The sequence below is a fragment of the Molossus molossus genome, unplaced genomic scaffold, assembly GCF_014108415.1.
Source record: "Molossus molossus isolate mMolMol1 unplaced genomic scaffold, mMolMol1.p scaffold_m16_p_10, whole genome shotgun sequence".
In the NCBI taxonomy this organism is placed as follows: Eukaryota; Metazoa; Chordata; class Mammalia; order Chiroptera; family Molossidae; genus Molossus; species Molossus molossus.
Window position 1 is genome coordinate 18439157 of NW_023425345.1, and position 21282 is coordinate 18460438.

Genomic DNA, 21282 nt, shown 5'->3' on the forward strand with positions numbered 1-21282 from the left:
GACACAGAAATCTTTTAGCTTCATTATAAAAGCAGTTTAAGTCTTGAAATATATTAAACAAAAATATTTTTAGTAGCATAATTTATGTACCCTGTGGTTTTAGTAATTCATATAAAATGTTATTGGTTTCCATGGTTTCCTTGTGGTCGAAAAACTAAAGGTCTATTTCCAAATAAGATTACAATACATATTTAATCAGCATGGCACAATACTCAACATGGAAACTCATAATAGTTTTAAAATCATAACACATAATAGGTTACATTATATTCATTCGTAGTCTCATATAATATTTATTCTATTATTACGGTATGTCTTATGAGTACTCTAATAAAAAAGAGTGTTTTCAATTCCTATTTAACATCATTCAAGTATGACTTTTTTTTTTTTTTTTTTTTTTGGTCAGGTCATTAATTAAACAGGACAGAGACTGGTGATAGGATTAGGGGAAGGAGGGAACAACGTCAACATTATTTCTCTATACACAAAGCTCATCATCATGCTATAAATGTAACCAAAAGAAAGATAGTAACATGCTTTTAAAAGGCATGTAATTATAAATGCAAGTAATCTAAATATTTCCTATAAAGTATCTGATCTAAAATTTATTACCATCAAAATTCAACAGTTATAAATCCCACGTTCACATTTAAGCTTTAAGCTTCTGTGAAGGCAGCATCTGCTCCAAGACACACAAGATTTGATTAAAATACACCTGTTAGCATAATAAATATCAATTACATAGATAAGTGACAAAAACACTGAATAAAATATTAAACATATATAGCAGCATAAACTCCGGCCCCGGACATCCAAGGACTCGGCGTTCTCCCTGTGGCTGCTCCCTGACATGGAGTTATTTATTTCATGTAAGACCCACTGGGGAAGAAACCATTTGGCTGGTAACAGTTCAAGCCCAGCATTCTTATCACAATGTGGTTTTGTCCACCTCTGTTTTTAATATTAAAAATTAAACTACATAACTGTTTCTTTGTTTAAAAAAAGAAAAGTCTCCAGGAAACACATGCTCTCTCCAGAACATGTGATTCAGGTGTAAGCCTGTGTAAATACGTCAGTAACAGGAACTGGGGAATTTCAGGCCTCAGGAGACTGCCCTCAAGAATGACAAGGGCCCTCTGTTTTTCAAAACTGTGCTTTTAACTTTTCAGGCCCTACTGTGCCCTGACTATAACTGATCCCTTCTTTGATGGTTCAGAATCTTGGTATGGCTCACAAATTCCCACTGCAGAAGTGTGACGGAGAGAGTATTGTTATAGAATGGAACATAGACTGAATCTTCACAACTTCAGGATGTCTCTGGAAGTTTGTTTTGTTTTGATTTTGACCAAATTCCTAACATGAGTTTTTTTGCCTTGTCATGTTGACTCCTTTTCATCAAAGATGGCCATCACCAAAATAATCTATTTAAGGGTTTCAATTAGTTGGGTGTTTCAGTGCCGGTGTGGCTTAGTGATTGAGCGTTGACCCATGCACCAAGAGGTCACCTGTTCAATTCCCAGTCAGGGCACATGCCCAGGTTGTGGGCCAAATCCCCAGTGGGGGGCATGCAGGAGGTGGCCAATCCATGTTCTGTCTGATCTATGTTTCTATCTCTCCGTCTCCCTTTACTCTTTCTAAAAATCAATAACAACAAAAAAAATTTTTTTAAAGAAGTAACGTGTTATGGAAAATGCACCCAGTTAGATTTTATGAAAGAACCAAGATTGGTTACATAAAGTAAAGAGAATGAATATTCAGTTCTAACTAGAAAGGTTAAATGTATCGTAAGAAATTGACTATATTGATTTACTTCTGATTACTTAAAATCCAAAGTTTTCAAACTACAGATCTTTGCATTTACTAATTCTCCAGCTGGAGTGTCCTTTCCCCAAATATCCAAATGTTTCATTCAGGTCTTTGCTTAAATGTCATTTCACTGAGGCCTTCCCTGACCATTCTATTTAAAGTTGCAGCCCAGCCCTGGCTGGTTTGGCTCAGCGGTTAGAGCATTGGCCTGCGGTCCAGAGAGACCCGGGTTCGGTTCCCGCTAAGGGCGCATACCTCAGTTGCAGTTTGTCCCCGGCCCTGGTCGGTCGTGCGGGTGGCAGCCACTCGATGTGTCCCTTTCACGTCGATGTTTCTCTCTCTCTCTCTCTTCCTCCTCTCTCTCCCTCCCACTCGGGTGGCAGCCACTCGATGTGTCCCTTTCACGTCGATGTTTCTCTCTCTCTCTCTCTTCCTCCTCTCTCTCCCTCCCACTCTACCTGAACAAAAAATGGAAAAATGTCCTCGGGTGAGGATTAAAAAGAAAAAAAAAGAAAAAGCAAACACCAAGGAAAGGATGTAGAAGATACAGAAATCATTGACTCTTTCTTTTTTAAGAATATTGGGATTTTGTGTGCGTATGGTCTTAAAAGGCCAGCAGCCAGGAGCCGGGCCGTGTCCTTTCACCATTCAAGCAAGGCCTGACTGCAGGCCCGACCCGTGGGCCTGCCACTGCTTCCTGAGCACAGAATCTCTGCTCCTGCTCGGTCCCCACCAAAATGTGTGACCAACTCAGGTGGAGAGATGGCAGTGGCTACTCTGGGATACACAGATACATACGCCTGAGGATGATCAAGTACAAAAGCTTGACAATCACTGGATTAAAAAATGTCTTCCAAAGTCAGCCTCATCTCTGGCAGCAAATGTAATTTTCAATCAAATTGTCAAAAAATTATTTGGGGAGGGTGAGGAAGGAAAAGGCTAGGAAATGTATTTCAATTGCCAAAGATGAGCTAAAATCTTTCGAGTTATGTTGTCCTGCTCTTATGCACAGAGAACATACTGTCATTATTTTCCTTTTGAGAAATATTATCCAGAGAACAATAGCAAATGACTCATTGCAACTTTTAATGGTAACTTTAAAAACAAAATTTAATTTAAATTGTAACTCTTTAAAGAGAAAAATAAATGTTACCTTTAAAAAAAAATTAAATTGATTCCAGAGAAAGAGAGAGAGAAAGAAACATCAATATGAGAGAACGGTCTATCAGCTGCCTCCAGCATGTCCCCTACTGGGGACTGAGCCTGCCACCTGGGCATGTGCTCTGACTGGGAATCGAACCTGTGACCTCTCATGCAAGGGATGACACTCAACCAACTGAGCCACACCTGCCAGGGCAACACTACATTTTGATAGATAATATTTTATGAGACATATGTAATATATGTGATGTGTGTGTGTGTGTGTGTGTGCACAATGTATTTATGTATATAAATATACCAAACATACACATATAAACACACAAAAGTTCCTTATTCAAAACCAAGTCAGAGAAAAAGGTTGATATGTAGAAAGCCAATGTCACTGGCCAACATATTTGAGGAAAGGACCCATAAATAGATGATGCTTAGAACCAATCTAACTTGCAGTGATTCTTTGATTCTTCTCCACTTATATATACTTAACTGTGGGCCCTGCTTTCTATATACCTTGAACTGATTATCCCCATAGACTCTAACCCTTCTTTGAACAGAAAACCCAGAGACATGCTTTATAAGTTCCTGCTTATGAGGAAAAACTAAAATGTAATAAAAGTGCAAAAAACTACAATCATACTTTGAAATAAATATATTTTAAATCACAAGGTAATCAAGCTAACATCAAATCTGGCATTCAAATAAGTTTCTGAACAACATGATGGAAAATAAAATACACTGGTACATACCATTGAAGATAATCCAGCAAAGGTGCTCCTGTGGCAACGCCACCTGCATGATGAGTCTTAAGGAGGACAAGATATGCAGACACTGGATCACAGATTCTTTATTCTGCAGCTTCATATCACTGTCACAGACCAGCTGGTAGCTGCAAATATTTTTGCCATTTAAAGCATGAAACTGAAACACATGGGAAAATATAGGTACAAATATAAATAAAGTTTATGCAACTTAGAAAAGCTTTTCTTAAAATATAAAAAACTAAAATGGAAACAATTATGCTTAATTAATTTAATAGATTAATATAGTGCTAGAGACTGAATGTTTGTGTTCCCACAAAACTCTTAAGTTGAAACCTATTGCCAATGTGATGGTATTAGAAGGTGGGGTCTTTGGGAGGCAATTAGGTCATGAGAGTCAAGCCCTCATGGATGGGATTAATGCCCTTATAAAAGGAACCCGAGAGAGCTCCCTCATGCCTTCTGCCGTCTGAGGATGCAGCAAGAAGACAGCCACCTATGAACCAAAAAGCGAGCTCTCACCAGACACCAAATCTTCTAGCACCTTGATCTGAGTCATCCCTGCCTCCAGAAAGTGAGAAATAAATGTTTGTTGTTTAAGCCATCAGTCTATGAATTTTTGTTATACCATCTCTAATGAATTAAGACATAGAAAGATAGGTTTCTTCAAAGGATCGATTTAATTATCTTTCCTTAATGAAAAAAAATTTTAGGCATAAAAAAGTCCAAAATACTGTTTCCAAGAATATGAAATTGAATCAATTTTTGGAAACTCTCCCAATGACATTTTAACTCAATAATTCAGATGTAATTATCGATTTGGCAAATGTTTACTGAGCACCTCTATTTGCCACACTCTGCTAAGCAACAGGGACTCAATGCTGAGGAAGACATGGCCCTTGCTCTTGGCAGAAAGAAAAGAATTCCAGGCACAAGCAATCTTAGGAATGCTTAAAGTAGGTGCTGTGGTCACTGGATTGAAAGTCTTTTGTAAGGTTGCACAAGATTTAAAATAAAGAGATTAGGCTATAGAGGTGGTTCACAGTCAAAATATAAAGTGTTCCATGTCATTCCAAGGGGCAAAGTCAAAAGGCAGAAGAGTAAAATGATTTGATTAACATTTGATAAATTAATTATGACAAAGTGTAGAAGATGAAAAGCAGAGGGAAAGGCGCAAAGCTACACAGGGAGGCTGAGAGAGATCTGAGGTAGTCCAGACATACCAGGCCCCTGAAATGGGGCCCTGACATCGGGCATAAAGAGAAAGGAAAGATTTAAGTCTTGTCTGAGTCAATGGGATGTAGTGGCCAATTAGATGTGGGCAATAAGGGAGAGGAAGAAGTCTGCAATGATTTCCTGCTTGGGTGACTGTCTGGAGCCAATTATGGAAGAAAGATGATGAATTCAGCTTGGAACTCAGCTTGGAAAGATGATGCGTCAAGTTGAGATGTCTAAGATATAACTGGATAGATGCGCAGTTCAGAAGAGAGATTTGACCAGAATACTGATGGGTACCGTTAAAGCTGCGGGAGTGGACGTGCTTAGTAATACAAATGGGCCTTATCTACCACACAGATTTCCTGCTTGGATACATGTACACTGTTTCTAGACATCATGTAGTTGGTATCACAGAAGACACCTGTTGACTGTATCTACATACTGGAATAATCATTACCTTCTACATGCTCTCTGTTTTAGAAACAGATAATGATCCCTAACTTTTTTTTAGCATCAGGTCCTATTCTAAGCCTTTTATTATCTCAGCAATCTCAAAACAACACTAGGGGGTAGGTCTTATTATTACTTCTGTTTTACAGATGAGGAAACTGAGGCACAAAGAAATGATAAGGTCCCATCATAGGCAGTGGCACAGCAGCTCTTTGAACCCAGGCAGGATGGCTCTAGAGACCAAATTCCTACCAACGCTGTCATAACGCCACCCTGTAGTACATACGAAGGGGATCATTAAATATTACATACATAATTAAGTATGTTTACACAAAACTTTGCTGTTAATATTTTGACAGTAAATTATTCATTATTACTGCTTCATCTATGATCTTTATGCATTTAAATCCAAGATTCTCTAACAAAACTTCTCGAGACCTCTAGTTCTGTGTTGTCAAGTTCCGAATGAACTAAATTTTCAGTCCTACTCATTTTACACGTATTTGTTGAGAACTTCGGGATGCCAGTGTCATGCCAGAACCTCAGACGTAGCGTGTACAAAACAAGTTCTTCACACCCATTCTCACCCATCACAACAGTCCTGCTGGCACACTCTTACCCTGTCTCCATTGCTTTACCTTCTGCCCCAGTCTTTTTCCTTCCAATATATTCTGTGTTCTGCTTCCAGATTAATAATCCTGACTGTGTCACTTCATTTGTCCATCCATTCACTAAAGTTTTATTGAGGATCTATTACATGCCAGGCACCGTTCTAGGCACAGGTTAGAGCAGTCCCTGTTCTCATGAAGCTCACATTCCAGAATGGGAGACATGAAATAAAAAAGGTTTTTTTTTGTCGTTTTCTTTTTATCCTCACATTTTTCCATTTTGTGTTCAGATAGAATGGGAGGGAGAGAGAGAGAAACATCGATGTGAAAGGGACACATCGAGTGGCTGCCTCCCGCACGACCCAACCAGGGCCGGGGACAAACTGCAGCCGAGGTACATGCCCTTAGCGGAAACCAAACCCGGGTCTCTCTGAACCACAGGCCAACACTCTAACCGCTGAGCCAAACTGGCCAGGGCATAATCAAGTTTTTAATGAAAATGTAGCTGGTGACAATAAGTAATATAGAGAAAAATAGAGCAGGGAGTGCAGGAGACCTTAGGGAGTAAGGGATGGCCACACAAATATCTAAGATACATGCTGTGCTGACAGCGGAGCTCACCAGTGCACTGGCACGAGCCAGGGAGGCGGGTGAAAGCAGGATAATGCAGTGGTATGAGAGAGAGAAAGAGGGGGGATGGGGGCCTGGACCAGAATGGGATAAGACGGGTCTTAAAAGTCCAAACTCAAGTTTTTCATTCAGTACTCTCCCCAATGGGGTGCCAACTTATATTGCCCAACATTCCCATTCATGCACCTATGATACGGCCAAAACTGAACTGCTCAATGTGCCCCCAAACATGCTTTGAGATTGTCTGCTTATTAAACCACATATGTTTCCAAGGCCTTGAATAATCAAGTTTGAAATAACATAGCTTTGGGGTCAGATTGATTAGGGTTCAAACACCAACTCTGTCCATTGCTTTAAGTGGGCTGGTTTCTTAGTCTCTCATAAGCTTCAGTTTCTTCATCTGTCAAAGAGGCATAATCGTACCCATCTTTTGAGACTATAATGAGGCTTCAAGATGATAATTCATATACTGCATATGGAAGAGCCCAGCACATGGTAACTGTTCAACCAGTGAGTCAATAGTAGCAATTAACATAATAATACTGGTATACCAGAAATAAATCATAAAATTTTATATCAGAAGATCTATGTTTAATCTCCAAGGCCATTAGTTATACTGCGTGATTAGCTTTCTTTTTCTCTTTTGTAAAATAAAAATAATAATAGTATCTAACTCACAAAGTTAATGTGAGGATCAAATATGTTTTTAGCTTGTAAACTAAAAGCTACAGATATTAGTTATTATAATGATAACTGTCTGCTGGATGAATGAGTGATTATAGTGATGCTATCTCCAAAGCATCTTTACAAAGTTTAGTCAGTGCACGTTCTTATCCAGCACTGAAAACATTTATTAAGCAACTTACAGCACACAAGTAAATGCTACACTAAGCACAGGAAAGACTTTAGAAGCTGTCAACAAAAGGACATATTGCATAGCTAATCATAAATTGTAGCTATTTTAGCTGCTTTCATCTTACTGTATGTGCAGCAGTTTTGTCTCCAAAGCCTTCTGGAAAATAGACAGTTTTGAACTGATGTATATCTGCTTTATTTTCATCAAAGTTGATACTGAACTGCTGAAGATATCTTCCATAGCACTGTAAAAGGGCCAATTTATATTCCTAAAGTAAAAAGAGCACTTGATGAAAATTTCAAAGTATCATTTTGCTTATTAAATTTTTAATAACCATTAAATTATTAGTCTATTAATATTAAATAAGTATTAAATTATATCATTATTAAAATTAGGTACTAATTATATTATTCTTAATAGTATCAATCTTGATTATTACTACTATTACTATCACCACTGCATTATCACTACCTCTATCACTATCATTTCCAAACACATATTATGTGATAGACATTGTGCCAGGCAATTCATCTGCATTATTTCACTTAATTCTCCTCACAACAAGCCTATTGTGAGATAAGACCATTACCATCTTAAAGGCAAGAATATCCAAAAATTCAACATTGGCATGATGGTAACCCACCCACTCAAGTCAGAGGGGTAGATGAGTTGTGTAACTAGACTTGCCTCTCTGATACCTCCTAAGCTCCACAAAAGAAGGAAAGAGATGAGGAGGGGAGAGAAGGAAATAGAAAAAGAGAGGAGGAGGGAGAAAATACAGGAAGGAGAGAGGAAGAGAAAGAAAGAAGGAAGGAGAGAGAGAAGGGGGAAAAGGAAAGAAAGGGGAGAAGAGAAAGGAGAAAGAGGGAGAAAGGGAAAGAAGAAAGGAAGAAGAGCGAATGGGAGGGAAGAGAAAGGGTAAAGGGAGGAGAGAGGAGAGGAAGGAAGGAGAGCAGAAATGGGGAGGGGACAGAGAGGGGAGACAAAGAGAAAGGGAGGGGAAGGAGAGGAAAACACAGATAAGCTGATTCAGTCTCTCTCTCTCTTTCTCTCTCTGTCATCTGTCAACAGTCTCTGAAGCTGCATCAGAACAAGCCAAAAAATTCTGAGCTATTGTTAATTATGACTCTGTTAGCTCTAATTCATGCTTATACTCTCATTACAAAGTCAGATGTCTCATTTCTGTAGCCCAGAAGGAAGAGTTGATCTGGAGAGTTTCAGGGCGGTGGGTATGACTAGGACTCTGAAATACAGGTCTGTTGCAACCGTTACTCAGCTTCCTCCCCTGTAACTGAGTCTCCAGGAAAAGCAACTGCCCTGGGTATGAACTGCCTTTCAGGTTACCTAGCCCCTTGGGAGGCATCCACCCTCAAATGCTGTTTTGTTTCCATTTCTATTGACGTGTTTGTTACTGTTCACTAATTAATTCTAGTTCTTTTCTGTTCTAATTTGATTCATATAATGAATTCAAATCTAGGTTTAAAACAAGTAGTATTCCAACAATGATCTTTACTTTAATTAAATAAAAAGAGATTCTAGAACCAAAGTAACAGGTCAATTCCATTTTCAGAATTATAAATACCTCTATCATCATGCTTTCCCAACAGTGAAAAGTATTTAAAATGTTTTCTTTGTTCTTTAGAGCACATTTTAAAATATCCTCTCTAGGCCTCTCTATCTGAAATATTCTGAACCCGTCATCCACTTACTTTATCAACTTATAACATGTTCCTTCCTCCTCCTTCCATCAATATCCACTCCACCCACTTGGATATTCCTCAAACAACCTCAAACTGTACTATATATCATTAGCTTCTAATATTAAGGAGAAGCATGAAAATGGAGAGGGAGCCCTGGCCGGTTTGACTCAATGGTTAGAGCATCGGCCTGCGGTTCAGAGAGACCCGGGTTCGGTTCCCGCTAGGGGCATGTGCCTCGGTTGCGGTTTGTCCTCTGCCCTGGTTGGTCGTGCGGGTGGCAGCCACTCGATGTGTCCCTTTCATGTCGATGTTTTTCTCTCTCTCCCTCTCTTCCTTTCTCTCCATCCCACTCTATCTCAAAAAAAAAACGGAAAAATGTCCTCGGGTGAGAATTAAAAAAAAATGGAGAGAGAGCCCTGGCCGGTTTGGCTCAGCGGTTAGAGCATCACCCCGTGGACCAGAGAGACCCGCGTTTGGTTCCGGCTAAGGGCATGAACCTCGGTTGCAGTTCATCCCTGGCCCTGGTTGGGGTCATGCGGGTGGCAACCAATCAATGCGTCTCTCTCACATCGATGTTTCTCTCTCTCTTCCTCCCTCTCTCCCTCCCACTCTCTCTGAAGATAAATGCAAAAATGTCCTCGGGTGAGGATGATAAAATAAAAATAAAATGGAGAGGGAGCACTCTTCTGATTCTTGTCAAAGCTGTTATTCCACTTCACATAAATATAGCTTACAAGTTGGATCACATCTGTTTTTGTTTTTTTTTCCCCTATAGTTTTCCAAACTCTGTATTTTCAACTTTCTAAGAACCATGGTCCAATTACATGGAGCTAAGGAGATTTGTTTATTTTAGCAGCAGAAAATAGATTTTAGCTCTTCATTATCAAAGTTCTTTTATATCTTATCCTCTCTTTGGTAAACTTCTCTCACAAACCAAAAGGATTCAAGCCCAGAAAATAGAAATATAGGAAGAAAATGACACTGAGAAACTGAAGATTGAGAAGACACTAAATACAGCCCATGTCTGGCCTAAAAACACTCGGGATTAAATAAATCTTGGTCCAAGGATCCTAGATGTGCCACATACTAATAATTAACTTGGAGTAATTTGGGCCTATGCCAGAGATTAAGGGGAAAACTCAGCCATGGTATGTGTGCAGTCTTGCACAAGTCCATGAGTACACAGCAATCCAAGACCTGGGCATTGATATGGAACTAGAAGTAGAGGCAAACTCAGTTTGGAATACAAAACTGAGCAAGAAACAGGGCATGTGTGGAATGACTGCTACATTTACATTCAGCAAAACATTAAGAAGGAGTTGAAAGTCATTAAAACAGGGCACTGGGAAGCAGGCAACACAGTAGCAAAGCCAGAAGGCAAGAGAGCTGTCGGTTGGGTGGCTGGGTAAGGCCAACCTTGTGAAAAACAACAGGAAGTGGTGTCTGGGCTCCTTTGTATAAGGTAGGAACATGATGACTCAGCATTTCCTCTTGGGCGCCTACCACACCCTGTGTTAAGTAGGGACTGTGCTCCTAGCCATCCCCGGCCAGCAGTCTTTCTGTTCAGGAATCTCCCACTTCTGAAAAAATCTCAGCTACAAAATTTAAAAACACATTTTGGTTACTGTACAACATTAAAATTTTATGAATTCATTTATATTTTTCTTTAAAAAAATTAAATCATGCCCTGGCCGGTTTGGCTCAGCAGTTAGAGCGTTGGCCTGCGGTTCGGTTCCCGCTAGGGGCGCGTACCTCGGTTGCAGTTTGTCCCCGGCCCTGGTTGGTTGGTCATGTGGGTGGCAGCCACTCGATGTGTCCTTTTCACATCGATGTTTCTCTCTCTCTCTCTCTCTCTCTCTCTCTCTCTCTCTCTCTCTCTCTGAACAAAAAATGGAAAAATGTCCTCAGGTGAGGATAAAAAAAATAAAAAAATAGGAATGGTATCAAACCAAATAATAATGTAATTAGCCAAATGAGTCTCATGTAGGCTCTTTTCACTCCAGAGGCACTTACTTTCATTTCACAAAGCCTATCTCCAACCTTCAGGAGCTTCTCATTATAATAGGCAGCTGGCAGCCGGGGTGCGTATTTGGTCCAGATATTAAACAAAGAGATGGCACTGTAAAATTCATAAAATAAAATGATATCTTCAAAGTCAGTAGGAAATCTCAATTAATTAGCAGCAATCCTTAAAAACTTATATTGTGACAAGTCTTCCCAATGTGCCTTATTGTTAACATCTAATTATTAATAAATTATAACTATATTTAAAATTATTGCTTCTTTTGTGTCAAGCACTGGTTGAAGCTCTTTATATGCATTTTTTTTAAATAAACTTTTTAAAGCAGTTTTAGGTTGACAGAAAAATTGTACCCCTGCCCCCACAAATGCACGGCCTCCCCCATTATCCACATGCCCCACCAGAGTGGTACAATAGTTATCACTGATGAACCTACATTGACACATCATCATCACTCAGTGTCCATTGTTTACATTAGGGTTTACCCTTGGTGTTGCACATTCTATGATTTTGGACAAATGTATAATGACAGGACCATTCACTGCCCTAAAAATCCTCTGCTCTGTCTATTCATCCCTCCCCCTGCCACAACCCCAGGCAACCAGTGATCTTTTTATTCTCTCCATAATTTTGCCTTTCTCAAAATGTCATATAGTTGAAATCATACAGTATATATAGCATTTCCAGACTGGCTTCTTCCACTAAGTAATGTGCATTTAAGATTCCCCCCCCCCCCCCCATGTCTTTTCATGGCTTGATAGCACATTTCCTTTTAGCACTGAGTAATGTTCCATTGCCTGGATATACCACAGTTTGTTTATCCTTTCATTTACTGACAGACATCTTATTTGCTTTCAAGTTTTATCCATTAGAATAAAGCTTCTATAAACATTCATGTACAGACTTAAGTATAAACATAAGTTTTCAACTCTTTCAGGCTAATACCGAGAACAATTTACCAGAGTATGTTTAGTTTTGCAAAAAAACCACAAAGTATCTTCCAGAGTGGCTATACTCACCGGCAATGAATAAGAGTCCCTGGTGCTCCACATCCACACCAGCATTTTGTATTGTCAGTGTTCCGGATTTTGGCCATTCTAATAAATGTGCAGTGTGTATCACTGTTGTTTTAATTTGCATCTTCCAGATGATACATGGTGTGAGGCATCCTTTTTATGTTTATTTGCCATTTGTCTATCTTCTTTGATGAGGTGTCTATTAAGGTCTTTGGCCCACTGTTCTAATCAGGTTATTTGTTTTCTTACTTTGAGTATTAAGAGTTCTCTGTATAGCTAGTTTGGATAATAGTCCTTTATCAGTTATGTTATTTGCAAATATTTTCTCTCAATCTTGGGCTTGGTTTTCATTCTCTTGACAGTGACTTTCACAAGGCAGAAATTTTTCATTTTAATAAAGTCCAGCTTATCAATTCTTTCTTTCATGGATCATGCCATTGATGTTATATAAAAAGGCACTGACCCACAATCATCTAGATTTCTCCTATGTTATCTTCTAGGAGCTTTATAGCATTGTGTTTTACATTAGGTTTGTGATTCATTTTGGGTTAATTTCTGGGAAGTTGTATAAGGTCTGTGTCTACATTCATTTTTTAACCTGTGGATATACAGTTTTTCCAGCACCATTTGTTGAAGTGACTATCTTTACTCTGTTGTATTACCTTTGCTCCTTTCTCAAAGATCAGTTGACTATATTTATATGTGTCTATTTCTGGGCTCTCTGCTCTGTTCCTTTGACCTATCTGTCCACTTTTACCACCACCACACTCACTCGATTACTGTAGCTTTATAGTAAGTCTTGAAATCAGGAAGGATCAGTAGTCTAACTTTGTTTTCAATATTATGTTGGCTATTCTAGATCTTCTACCAACATGCTTTTGTTTTGTTTTGTTTTGTTTTTTTCATTTTCACAACCCTGGATGGGTAATATTAATATCCCAAATATACAGATGATGAAACTGAGGCTTAGTGTATCCATGCTCTTAACTAGTACATATGTAACTTAGCTTTCCAATCCTCTGGAATACAAACTCCTTGAGAGCAAGGACCTTGACATAATATTCATTGTCAAGCTCCAAGAGTACTGAATATCTAGTATATGTAGGCACACAATAAATATTTGTTGAAAGAATGCATTAATAAATGAATAGAAAAAAATTCCTTGTTCTTATTTTATTCTTTTTATAAAGGGTCCAAGGATTCAAATATCTAGTCAGTCCATTTAGGGTTATGCTTTATTCCACCAAGTAGAACAAAATCAAAGCATACAGTATTCTCAATATGGTGTCTAATCAGAGTTTCAAGGGTTAGTAGGTCACTGCTTATTTTGTTCATTCATTTAGTTAACATTTACTCCTTCCCTCTCTCTCAAACATTATAAATACCTCTAAGAAAAATCCAAATTTCCCTTAATAGTTGTCCAATCTTATCTCATAAGTTTCTAGATAAGGACAGTGTTATGGATTAATGCCCTGCTAAGAAGAGACACCGGAGAGCATTTGAGCTTGCTCTGGTTCCCATATTCTCATTCCCTCCCGCCCTCCTTCCCTCCCTTTCCCTCTGTGCTTCCTTGGAGGACAAAATGACACAAAGGGTATCTGCAAGCCAGGAAGAGAGCTCTCACCAGAAACTGACCCTCCCAAACCTTGATCTGGGATATCTAGCCTCCAGAACTGTGAGAAAATAAATCTCTGTTGTCTGAGACACCCCAAACTGACTAATACAGACAGGAATCCAAAACCAAGGACTGAAACTGGTTCTAGTACTTATGATATACATATTAAGCTATTAATAATACAACCTCAACAAAAAACATGTCAATTAATTCACTCAGATAATTAAATTATTATTGACTGAGTGACAAGGGAAGTAGAGGGCTAGGGTATTCCTGCCTTCACAGACTGAGTAATAATATTAGTGGTAGAAAATATATATACATGTACCAAATACTAAATAACAAGGCCAAATCAATAGTGTGGCAAATATAGCCCATAGAAGTTTAAAAAGGGAGAAGGTTTTTGAGGTTTTGTTTGTTTTATCTTTTTCACTTTCATTTCATGCTTCATGAAATACTACAGAATTAGAATGAAAAGAACAGAGTAGAATAGAATAGAATAGAATAGAATAGAATAGATCCAAAAAATTCACCAAGTCTTGCTAGAATTCTTAAATTATGCAGATGAAAGAGTTCATTCTTCCAAACCTTATGGGTGAGATAATCATGACTAGGTTTGTTACTCATCGAAGAAAAATACCAGCTTTATTAAATCAATCAAGGTTACATAATAAGAAAACTTTCTTTTTTTTTTTTAAGTAAACCCTAAGATCAAGTTAAGACTGTTCATCCAGAATGGCTTACATAATGATTAAGCAAGGAAAATATAAACTATATAATGTACATCATTTCAGAAAAGAATGTTAATGTAGTTAATGTAGTTAATGTTGAATATAGCTGCTGCTTGATATTTAGAGTTTTCTAAAATAGAAAATCATAACTATATAAACAGAATATCTAAATCTCATGTGTTTATAACAAAAGCATATCTTTTAAAATTTTATCACACACTAAATTTAATGACATTGCTGGTATGCTCAAAATCTACATTTTAAATGAATTTTTATACTTACAGACATTCTTACAGTTATAGCAGGAAACGAATTTTGATTTAAAAAAAAATAACCATATGTGCCCTGGACAGTTTTTCTCAGTGGTTAGAGTGTCGGCCTGTGGATCAGAGAGTCCCGGGTTCAGTTCCCACTAAGGGCACATACCTCGGCTGCAGTTTGTCTCCGTCCCCGGTTGGGGTCGTATGGGTGGCAATCACTCGATGTTTCTCTCTCTCTCCATTCCTCTCTCCTTCCCGCTCTATCTGAAGATAAATGAAAAAAAAAAAAAAAAAAAATGTCCTCAGGTGAGGATAAAATAAAATAACCATATGTCAAATATGTTATAAAAGCAAACCCTATCTCCTATATTCCTAACTGGTCTCCACTTTGTCATTCTTGCTCCATTTGAACAAGAGCACCAAAATAATATTTTAAAACAAGATCACATATGGTTAAAACAACCCAATGGTTTCTCACTGCATTTGGAATAACCACAAACTCTATAAATGGCCTCTAAACCTTCCAAAGCACTACCTACTCCTCTAATCTCATCTCATACCACTGCACCCACACTCAGTAGGCTATGCTAAATGGGCTTCTGTCCATTCCTCCAGAGTCCCTGACTCTCTCCTGCCAAGATCTTCCCACATGCTTGTTCCCTCTATTTATCCTCTCGCCTTGCCTGGTCAACTGCCAGGCATCCTTCTAATCTCAGCTTAATGTTAGTGCCCTCACATTCATTTGAAATATCCCTGCTGTGTTATTTTTAAGCCTCTGCTCAGTCTCATCTACTATGACCACCTTATTGAAAATGACAACCTGCTTTCTCCCATTCCATAACACTTCCTCTCTTTTTCTTCTTAGCATTTATGACTTTCTATGTCACCATAAAATATATGTATTTAATATGTTTATTATCTAGTCCCTCCTTTAGAATATAAGCACCAAGAGGGCAGGGGTCTTTTTCTGGTTCACTACTGTATCCCCAGCACCTAGTATAATGCCTGGCACATGTAAGTGCTCGGTAACTTCTTCCTTCATTGCACTTGTTTCTGTGTTGACCTAATGACTCACTAGAAACCTGTCTCCCTCTCTAGACTATAAGCTCCATGAGCACAGATTCCCATATCTACTTTGTTCACCACTGTATAACCTACACTGTATAACCTTCAGGACAGACGTGCTGTCGGAGGCCTTTGTTCCTTTGGTGAGCCCTTCCCTGGGGCGGCAGACAGTCACCATATCTGGGACTCCAACAACCTAGCTCACACTGGTTGCCCCACTTTGGTGATTCCCTGAGGCCCCGCCCACCCAACTTTCAGGCCCACCCAAGCTATTGCCAGTTGCTTAACCATAGGATTGGCCTGTCTTGGATCCTGCTTCAGGTTTTCCTAAATTCTTTCAAACAAGCAGCATCTGGTCTCAGGTAGACCCATACCTCTCGTTAAGTAATACACAGAAACAAACACAGGGAGGCAGCCAAAATGAGGACACAAAAAAACAGGTCCCAAATGAAAGAACAGAACAAAACTCCAGGAAAAGAACTAAGTGAAATGGAGACAAGCAACCTAACGGATGCTGAGTTCAAAATACTGCTTATAAGGATGCTCAATGAACTTAGTGGGAACCTCAGTGAACTTAGTGAGGGCCTCAAGAGCATTAAAAAAGACCACAGCAATGAAGGAGGCACAGTCAGAAATGAAGGAGGAATTAACTAAATAAAGAAAAATTTACACAGATTCAACAGTAGAGTAGGTAAAGCCAAGAAGCAAACCATTGATTTGGAATACAAGGAAGCAAAAAACACCCAATCAGAACAGCAAAAAGAAAAAAGAATCCAAAAAAATGAGGATAGTGTAAGGAGACTCTGGGACAACTTCAGGCGTGCCAACATTTGCATATTGGGGGTTCCAGAAGGAGAAAGAAGAGAGAAAACAAGAAGTTGAAAGCCTATTTGAAACAATAATGGCAGAAAACTTCCTTAACTTGAAGGAAACGGGCATACAATTCCAGGAAGCACAGAGAGTCCCAAACAAGGTGAACCCCAAGAGGCCCACACCAAGACACATCATCATCAAAATGCAAAAGATTCAAGACAAAGAGAGAATCTTAAAAGCAGCATGAGAAAAGCAGTTAGTTACCTACAAGGGAGTTCCCATAAGGCTGTCAGCTGATTTCTCAAAAGAAACTTTGCAGGTCAGAAGGGAGTGGCAAGAAATATTCAGAGTGATGAAAAGCAAGAACCTACGACCAAGATTACTCTATCCTGCAAAGCTGTCATTTAGAATCGATGGCCATATAAAGAGTTTCCCAGACAAGAAAAAGTTAAAGGAGTTCATCACCACCAAACTGTTATAAGAAATGTTGAAGGGTCTTTTTGAAGAAAAAGATAAAATATATGAACAAATAAAATGGCAATGAATATGTATCTATCGGCAATAGAATCTACAAACAAAATGAACAGGCAGAACAGAAATATTTTCATAGATACAGAGAACATTTTGTTGGTTGCCAGATGGGAGGGAGGTTGGGGGAATGGGTGAAAAAGGTGAAGGGATTAAGAAGAACAAATTGGTTGTTAGACTGACAAACCTCAAAGAGAAGGGGGTTGAGAGTGGGAAGAAATAAACCAAAGAACTTATATGCATAACCAATGGACACAGACAACAGTGTGGGAAAAGGCGGGAGGGAGGTGGGAGTGGGGATGAGGGGGGTCAATGGGGGAAAAATGAGGAACATCAGTAATACATTCAACAATAAAGATAAAATAAATAAATAATAAAATGCAATGGAAAGCAATAGAAAATCTTCAGTTAGGGAAGTAGGTGATTTATTGATAGAGGTCACCCTGACTGCTATGTAAAGGAAACATTTGAGAATCAAGTGGCTGTAGGGAAAATCTGAGATGGTGATGGTTTGAACTGGAATGTTGACAGTGGAGATGGGAAGATAAAGTACTAGCTAAGACACAAACACAGAAATATTTTCAATACAAATACACTTAGCTTAGGTATGTACTGTGTTCTCCTTGGTCAATTCCTGGTTCTCATCTTGGCCTATCATCAGGATTTGCCACAGTTGATCAATCATTCCTTCCTCCTTGAAACACTTTCTCTACTTGGCTTCCAGTACACCACACACTTACTGATTTTTTCCTATTTCCTTAGCTACTCTTTCAAATCTCTGCCAGTTTTTTTACTACGTCCCCACCCCCACCCCCATCACCACCAAAATTGTCAATGTTCAAGCATCCCAGGGTTCAGTCTTTGGACTCTCCTCTTCTCCATCTTCACTCACTCGCTTAGCTAGTCCATAAAGTACCATGATTTAAATATCATTGATATGCTGACAAATCCCAAATGTATATCTTCTCTGATCTCTGGATTCAAATGTCCAACTACCTACATAATGGCGTTGCCTGAATGTTGAATTACATCTCAATCTTTTTAAAAATATGTGCCTGGCACATAGGTGCTTTATTTTAAATATGTTTTTTAAAATTTGTTTTTATTGATTTTTTTTAGAGAGAGAAACAACGATGAGAGAGAAATATGAACATTGATTGGCTGCCTCCTACATGCTCTGGGCATGTGCCCTGACTGGGAATGGAACTGGGGACTTCCTGGTGCATGGGTTAATGCTCAATCACTGAGCCACATCAGCCAGGCACATCTCAATCTTAATATATCTAAAAACAAAAGTCATGATTTTCCTCACTTCTGCCAGAAACCAGTTCTTCCCAGTCACAATTCCACCCAGGAATCTTCATATTTGCCATTCTCCCTGTTTGACCAACTGTTTCTACAGAAATCCTCATTACCTGCTACCATACCTGCTCATCTTTTCCAAAAGCCACTTTTCCTGACTTCCCCTGACCATCCTCCCTATCACCCCATTTTAAATTGCAACACTCATCCCATATCCTCCATCCCCACTACCTGCTCTCATTTTCTCCCCACCACTTATCTTCTTTTGAAATAATTTCCTTATATATTTGTTTAGTAGCCATCTGTAGTCACAAAAATATGTGCCCACGAGGATATGCACTTGTATATCTTTTGTTAACTTGATGTTTTCCTAGTATGGTACCTGCTATATAGTAGGTGCTCAAAAAATAGTTAAATGCATGAAAGAACAAATATAAGTTAAAACTATTTCTTCATATTAAATGCATAAATAAAAATATCGGTTAAAACTATTCGGCCCCTGGCTGGTGGCTCAGTGGTTAGAGCGTCGGCCTGCAGTCCAGAGAGACCCTGGTTCGGTTCCCGTTGAGGGAGCTTACCTCAGTTGCAGTTTGTCTCCGGCCCTGGTTGGGTCGTGCAGGTGGCAACCACTTGATGTGTCCCTTTCACATTGATGTTTCTCTCTCTCTCTTCCTCTCCCTCCCACTCTATCTGAACAAAATATGGAAAAATGTCCTCGCATGAGGATTAAAAAATAAATTAAAAAAAACTATTCTGGTATTCTTTGCCACTTCGTCTAGATGTATAAATGTTAAGTTAAAAAAATTGGGGGCGGGAACAGGTAGTTTGCAGTTCGAGATAATAACATGGTGATAGAACCTCCCAAAAGGCAAAAGATGTGCAAATTTAGTCACAAAATCAAGAGAAAGTAACTGTGATCCTAACAAAAATATAAAAAGGAATTAAAGGCATATGTTCACAGAATTACATACTTCGTGGCATCAAGAACTTTTTCAAGAACCTATGCTTCCTCAAAGGCACACCTCTTTCTCCGCACACAGAATCGTACCCACAAAATGAAACTCGTAAAACTCAGGAGTGAACCTACAATTTATTGGCAAAGAGTAGCAATTAGCACACACTCAGAATGAATGAAACTGTTTTTCTTTTGACCTGAGCAGGAAGCCAAGTCAGAATTAAGGACTGCAAAAGCGATGCGTCTCCGCTTCTTAAGCTCTGCTTGCATCTCCGGGGCCCTCAGGCGGGGCCTGCATCCCCCCGACCCAGCCCGGGACCCCGGGACCTCGCGGCCCCTCCGCCCCGACCCGAGGGCGGCCCCGACTTCTCCCGCCAGCCCCGCCCCAGCGCCCTGCCTCCGCTTACCAGCGCCGGTGGAACTCGTGCTGCTGCTCCTCCGTTGTCGCCAAAGCCTTCTTTCTCTTCATGAAGCCCAGCAACTCCTGTATCTCCTTCTCACAGGAGACCAGGAGGGGGTTTTTAGCGTCCAGCGGCCCATAAAACACAGCGAGGGGCAACGAGTCCTCGCAGCCGGCCGAGGGAGGCAGCGGGTTCAGAGAGCTCATCTTCGACCCCAGGAGCGACTTGGAGACCGTGGGCGGGGACGGGGGCAGTGGCGGCGCCGGCTGACACATCGAGGAAACAGAGGTTTTGCAGTTAGAGGTCGAGAAGGGGCCTTGCGCCGCCATGTTGACCAGACCCCGGCCGACCAGGAGTGTATATACACGCGGTTGCCAGGCGACGGTCTCCCGGCAACCAGGCAGCCGACGTGTTTTCAAGGAAACACAGCGGCCCCTGGAGGGCAAAGGCAGAAAGAACCGGGTATAGAAAGGAATGATGCTCCTGAGCGGGTCGTTTTGTTTTGTTTTGAGGCGGGGTGGTCCCCTGAGAAGGAGAGAAGGTTCTGGACAGAGAGCCTGCGAATAGGAGAGCCAAAACTTACAATCAAATTCAAACTATACCTTTTTTTAATTTAGGCCACTTAATAATGATGATGATCATCATTATTATGTGCTCGGCATTGTTCTAAGTATTTGAAACATAATCTCATTTAGTCATTATAATAACTTCACAGCTTAGGATATTATTGGTAAGCTTCATTTCACAGTTTAAGAAACCAAAGTTTCACTTCCTCCTTTCCAATTTAGATCCCTTTTATTTTTTCTTCTTGTCTGATTGCTAAGACTTCCAGTACTATGTTAAATAAGAGTGGTGAAAGTGGGCATCCTTGTCTTGTTCCTGTTCTTAAGGGAAATGCTTTTAGTTTTTGCCCATTGAGAATAATGTTGGCTGTAGGTCTTTCATATATGGTCTTTATTATGTCAAAATATGATCCCTCTATTCCCAGATTGATGAGCATTTTTATCAGAAATGAGGACTGGATTTTGTTGAATGCTTTTTCAGCGTCTATTGATATGATCATATGATTTTTATCTTTCATTTTGTTTATGTGATATATCACATGTATTGATTTGCGAATATTATACCAGCCTTGCATCCCTGGGATGAATCCACTTGGTCATGGTGAATAATTTTTTTGATGTATTGCTGGATTCGATTTGCTAGTATTTTGTTCAAGATTTTGACATCTATGTTCATCAGGGATATTGGCCTGAATACCAACGACATGCTTCACAGAACTAGAACAAATACTTCAAAAGTTCATATAGAACCAAAAAAGACCCTGAAAAGCCACACGAATCTTGAAAAAGAAGAACAAAGTTGGAGGGATTACATTACCAGATTTCAGAT

General features: G+C 39.5%; 1 protein-coding gene across 1 annotated transcript in view; it reads right to left on the minus strand.

Annotated features, from left to right (window-relative positions):
- CFAP54 (cilia and flagella associated protein 54) overlaps positions 1–20219 on the minus strand; it is a 276792-nt gene extending 256573 nt beyond the window's left edge. Inside the window, exons 1-4 of the mRNA XM_036250829.1 lie at positions 19897–20219; positions 11198–11303; positions 7609–7752; positions 3711–3882 (exon numbers count right to left, since the gene is read on the minus strand). Coding sequence (XP_036106722.1) covers positions 3711–3882; positions 7609–7752; positions 11198–11303; positions 19897–20219 — 745 coding nt within the window. The remainder of the gene's footprint in view (positions 1–3710; positions 3883–7608; positions 7753–11197; positions 11304–19896) is intronic.
- Positions 20220–21282: the final 1063 nt, after the last annotated feature.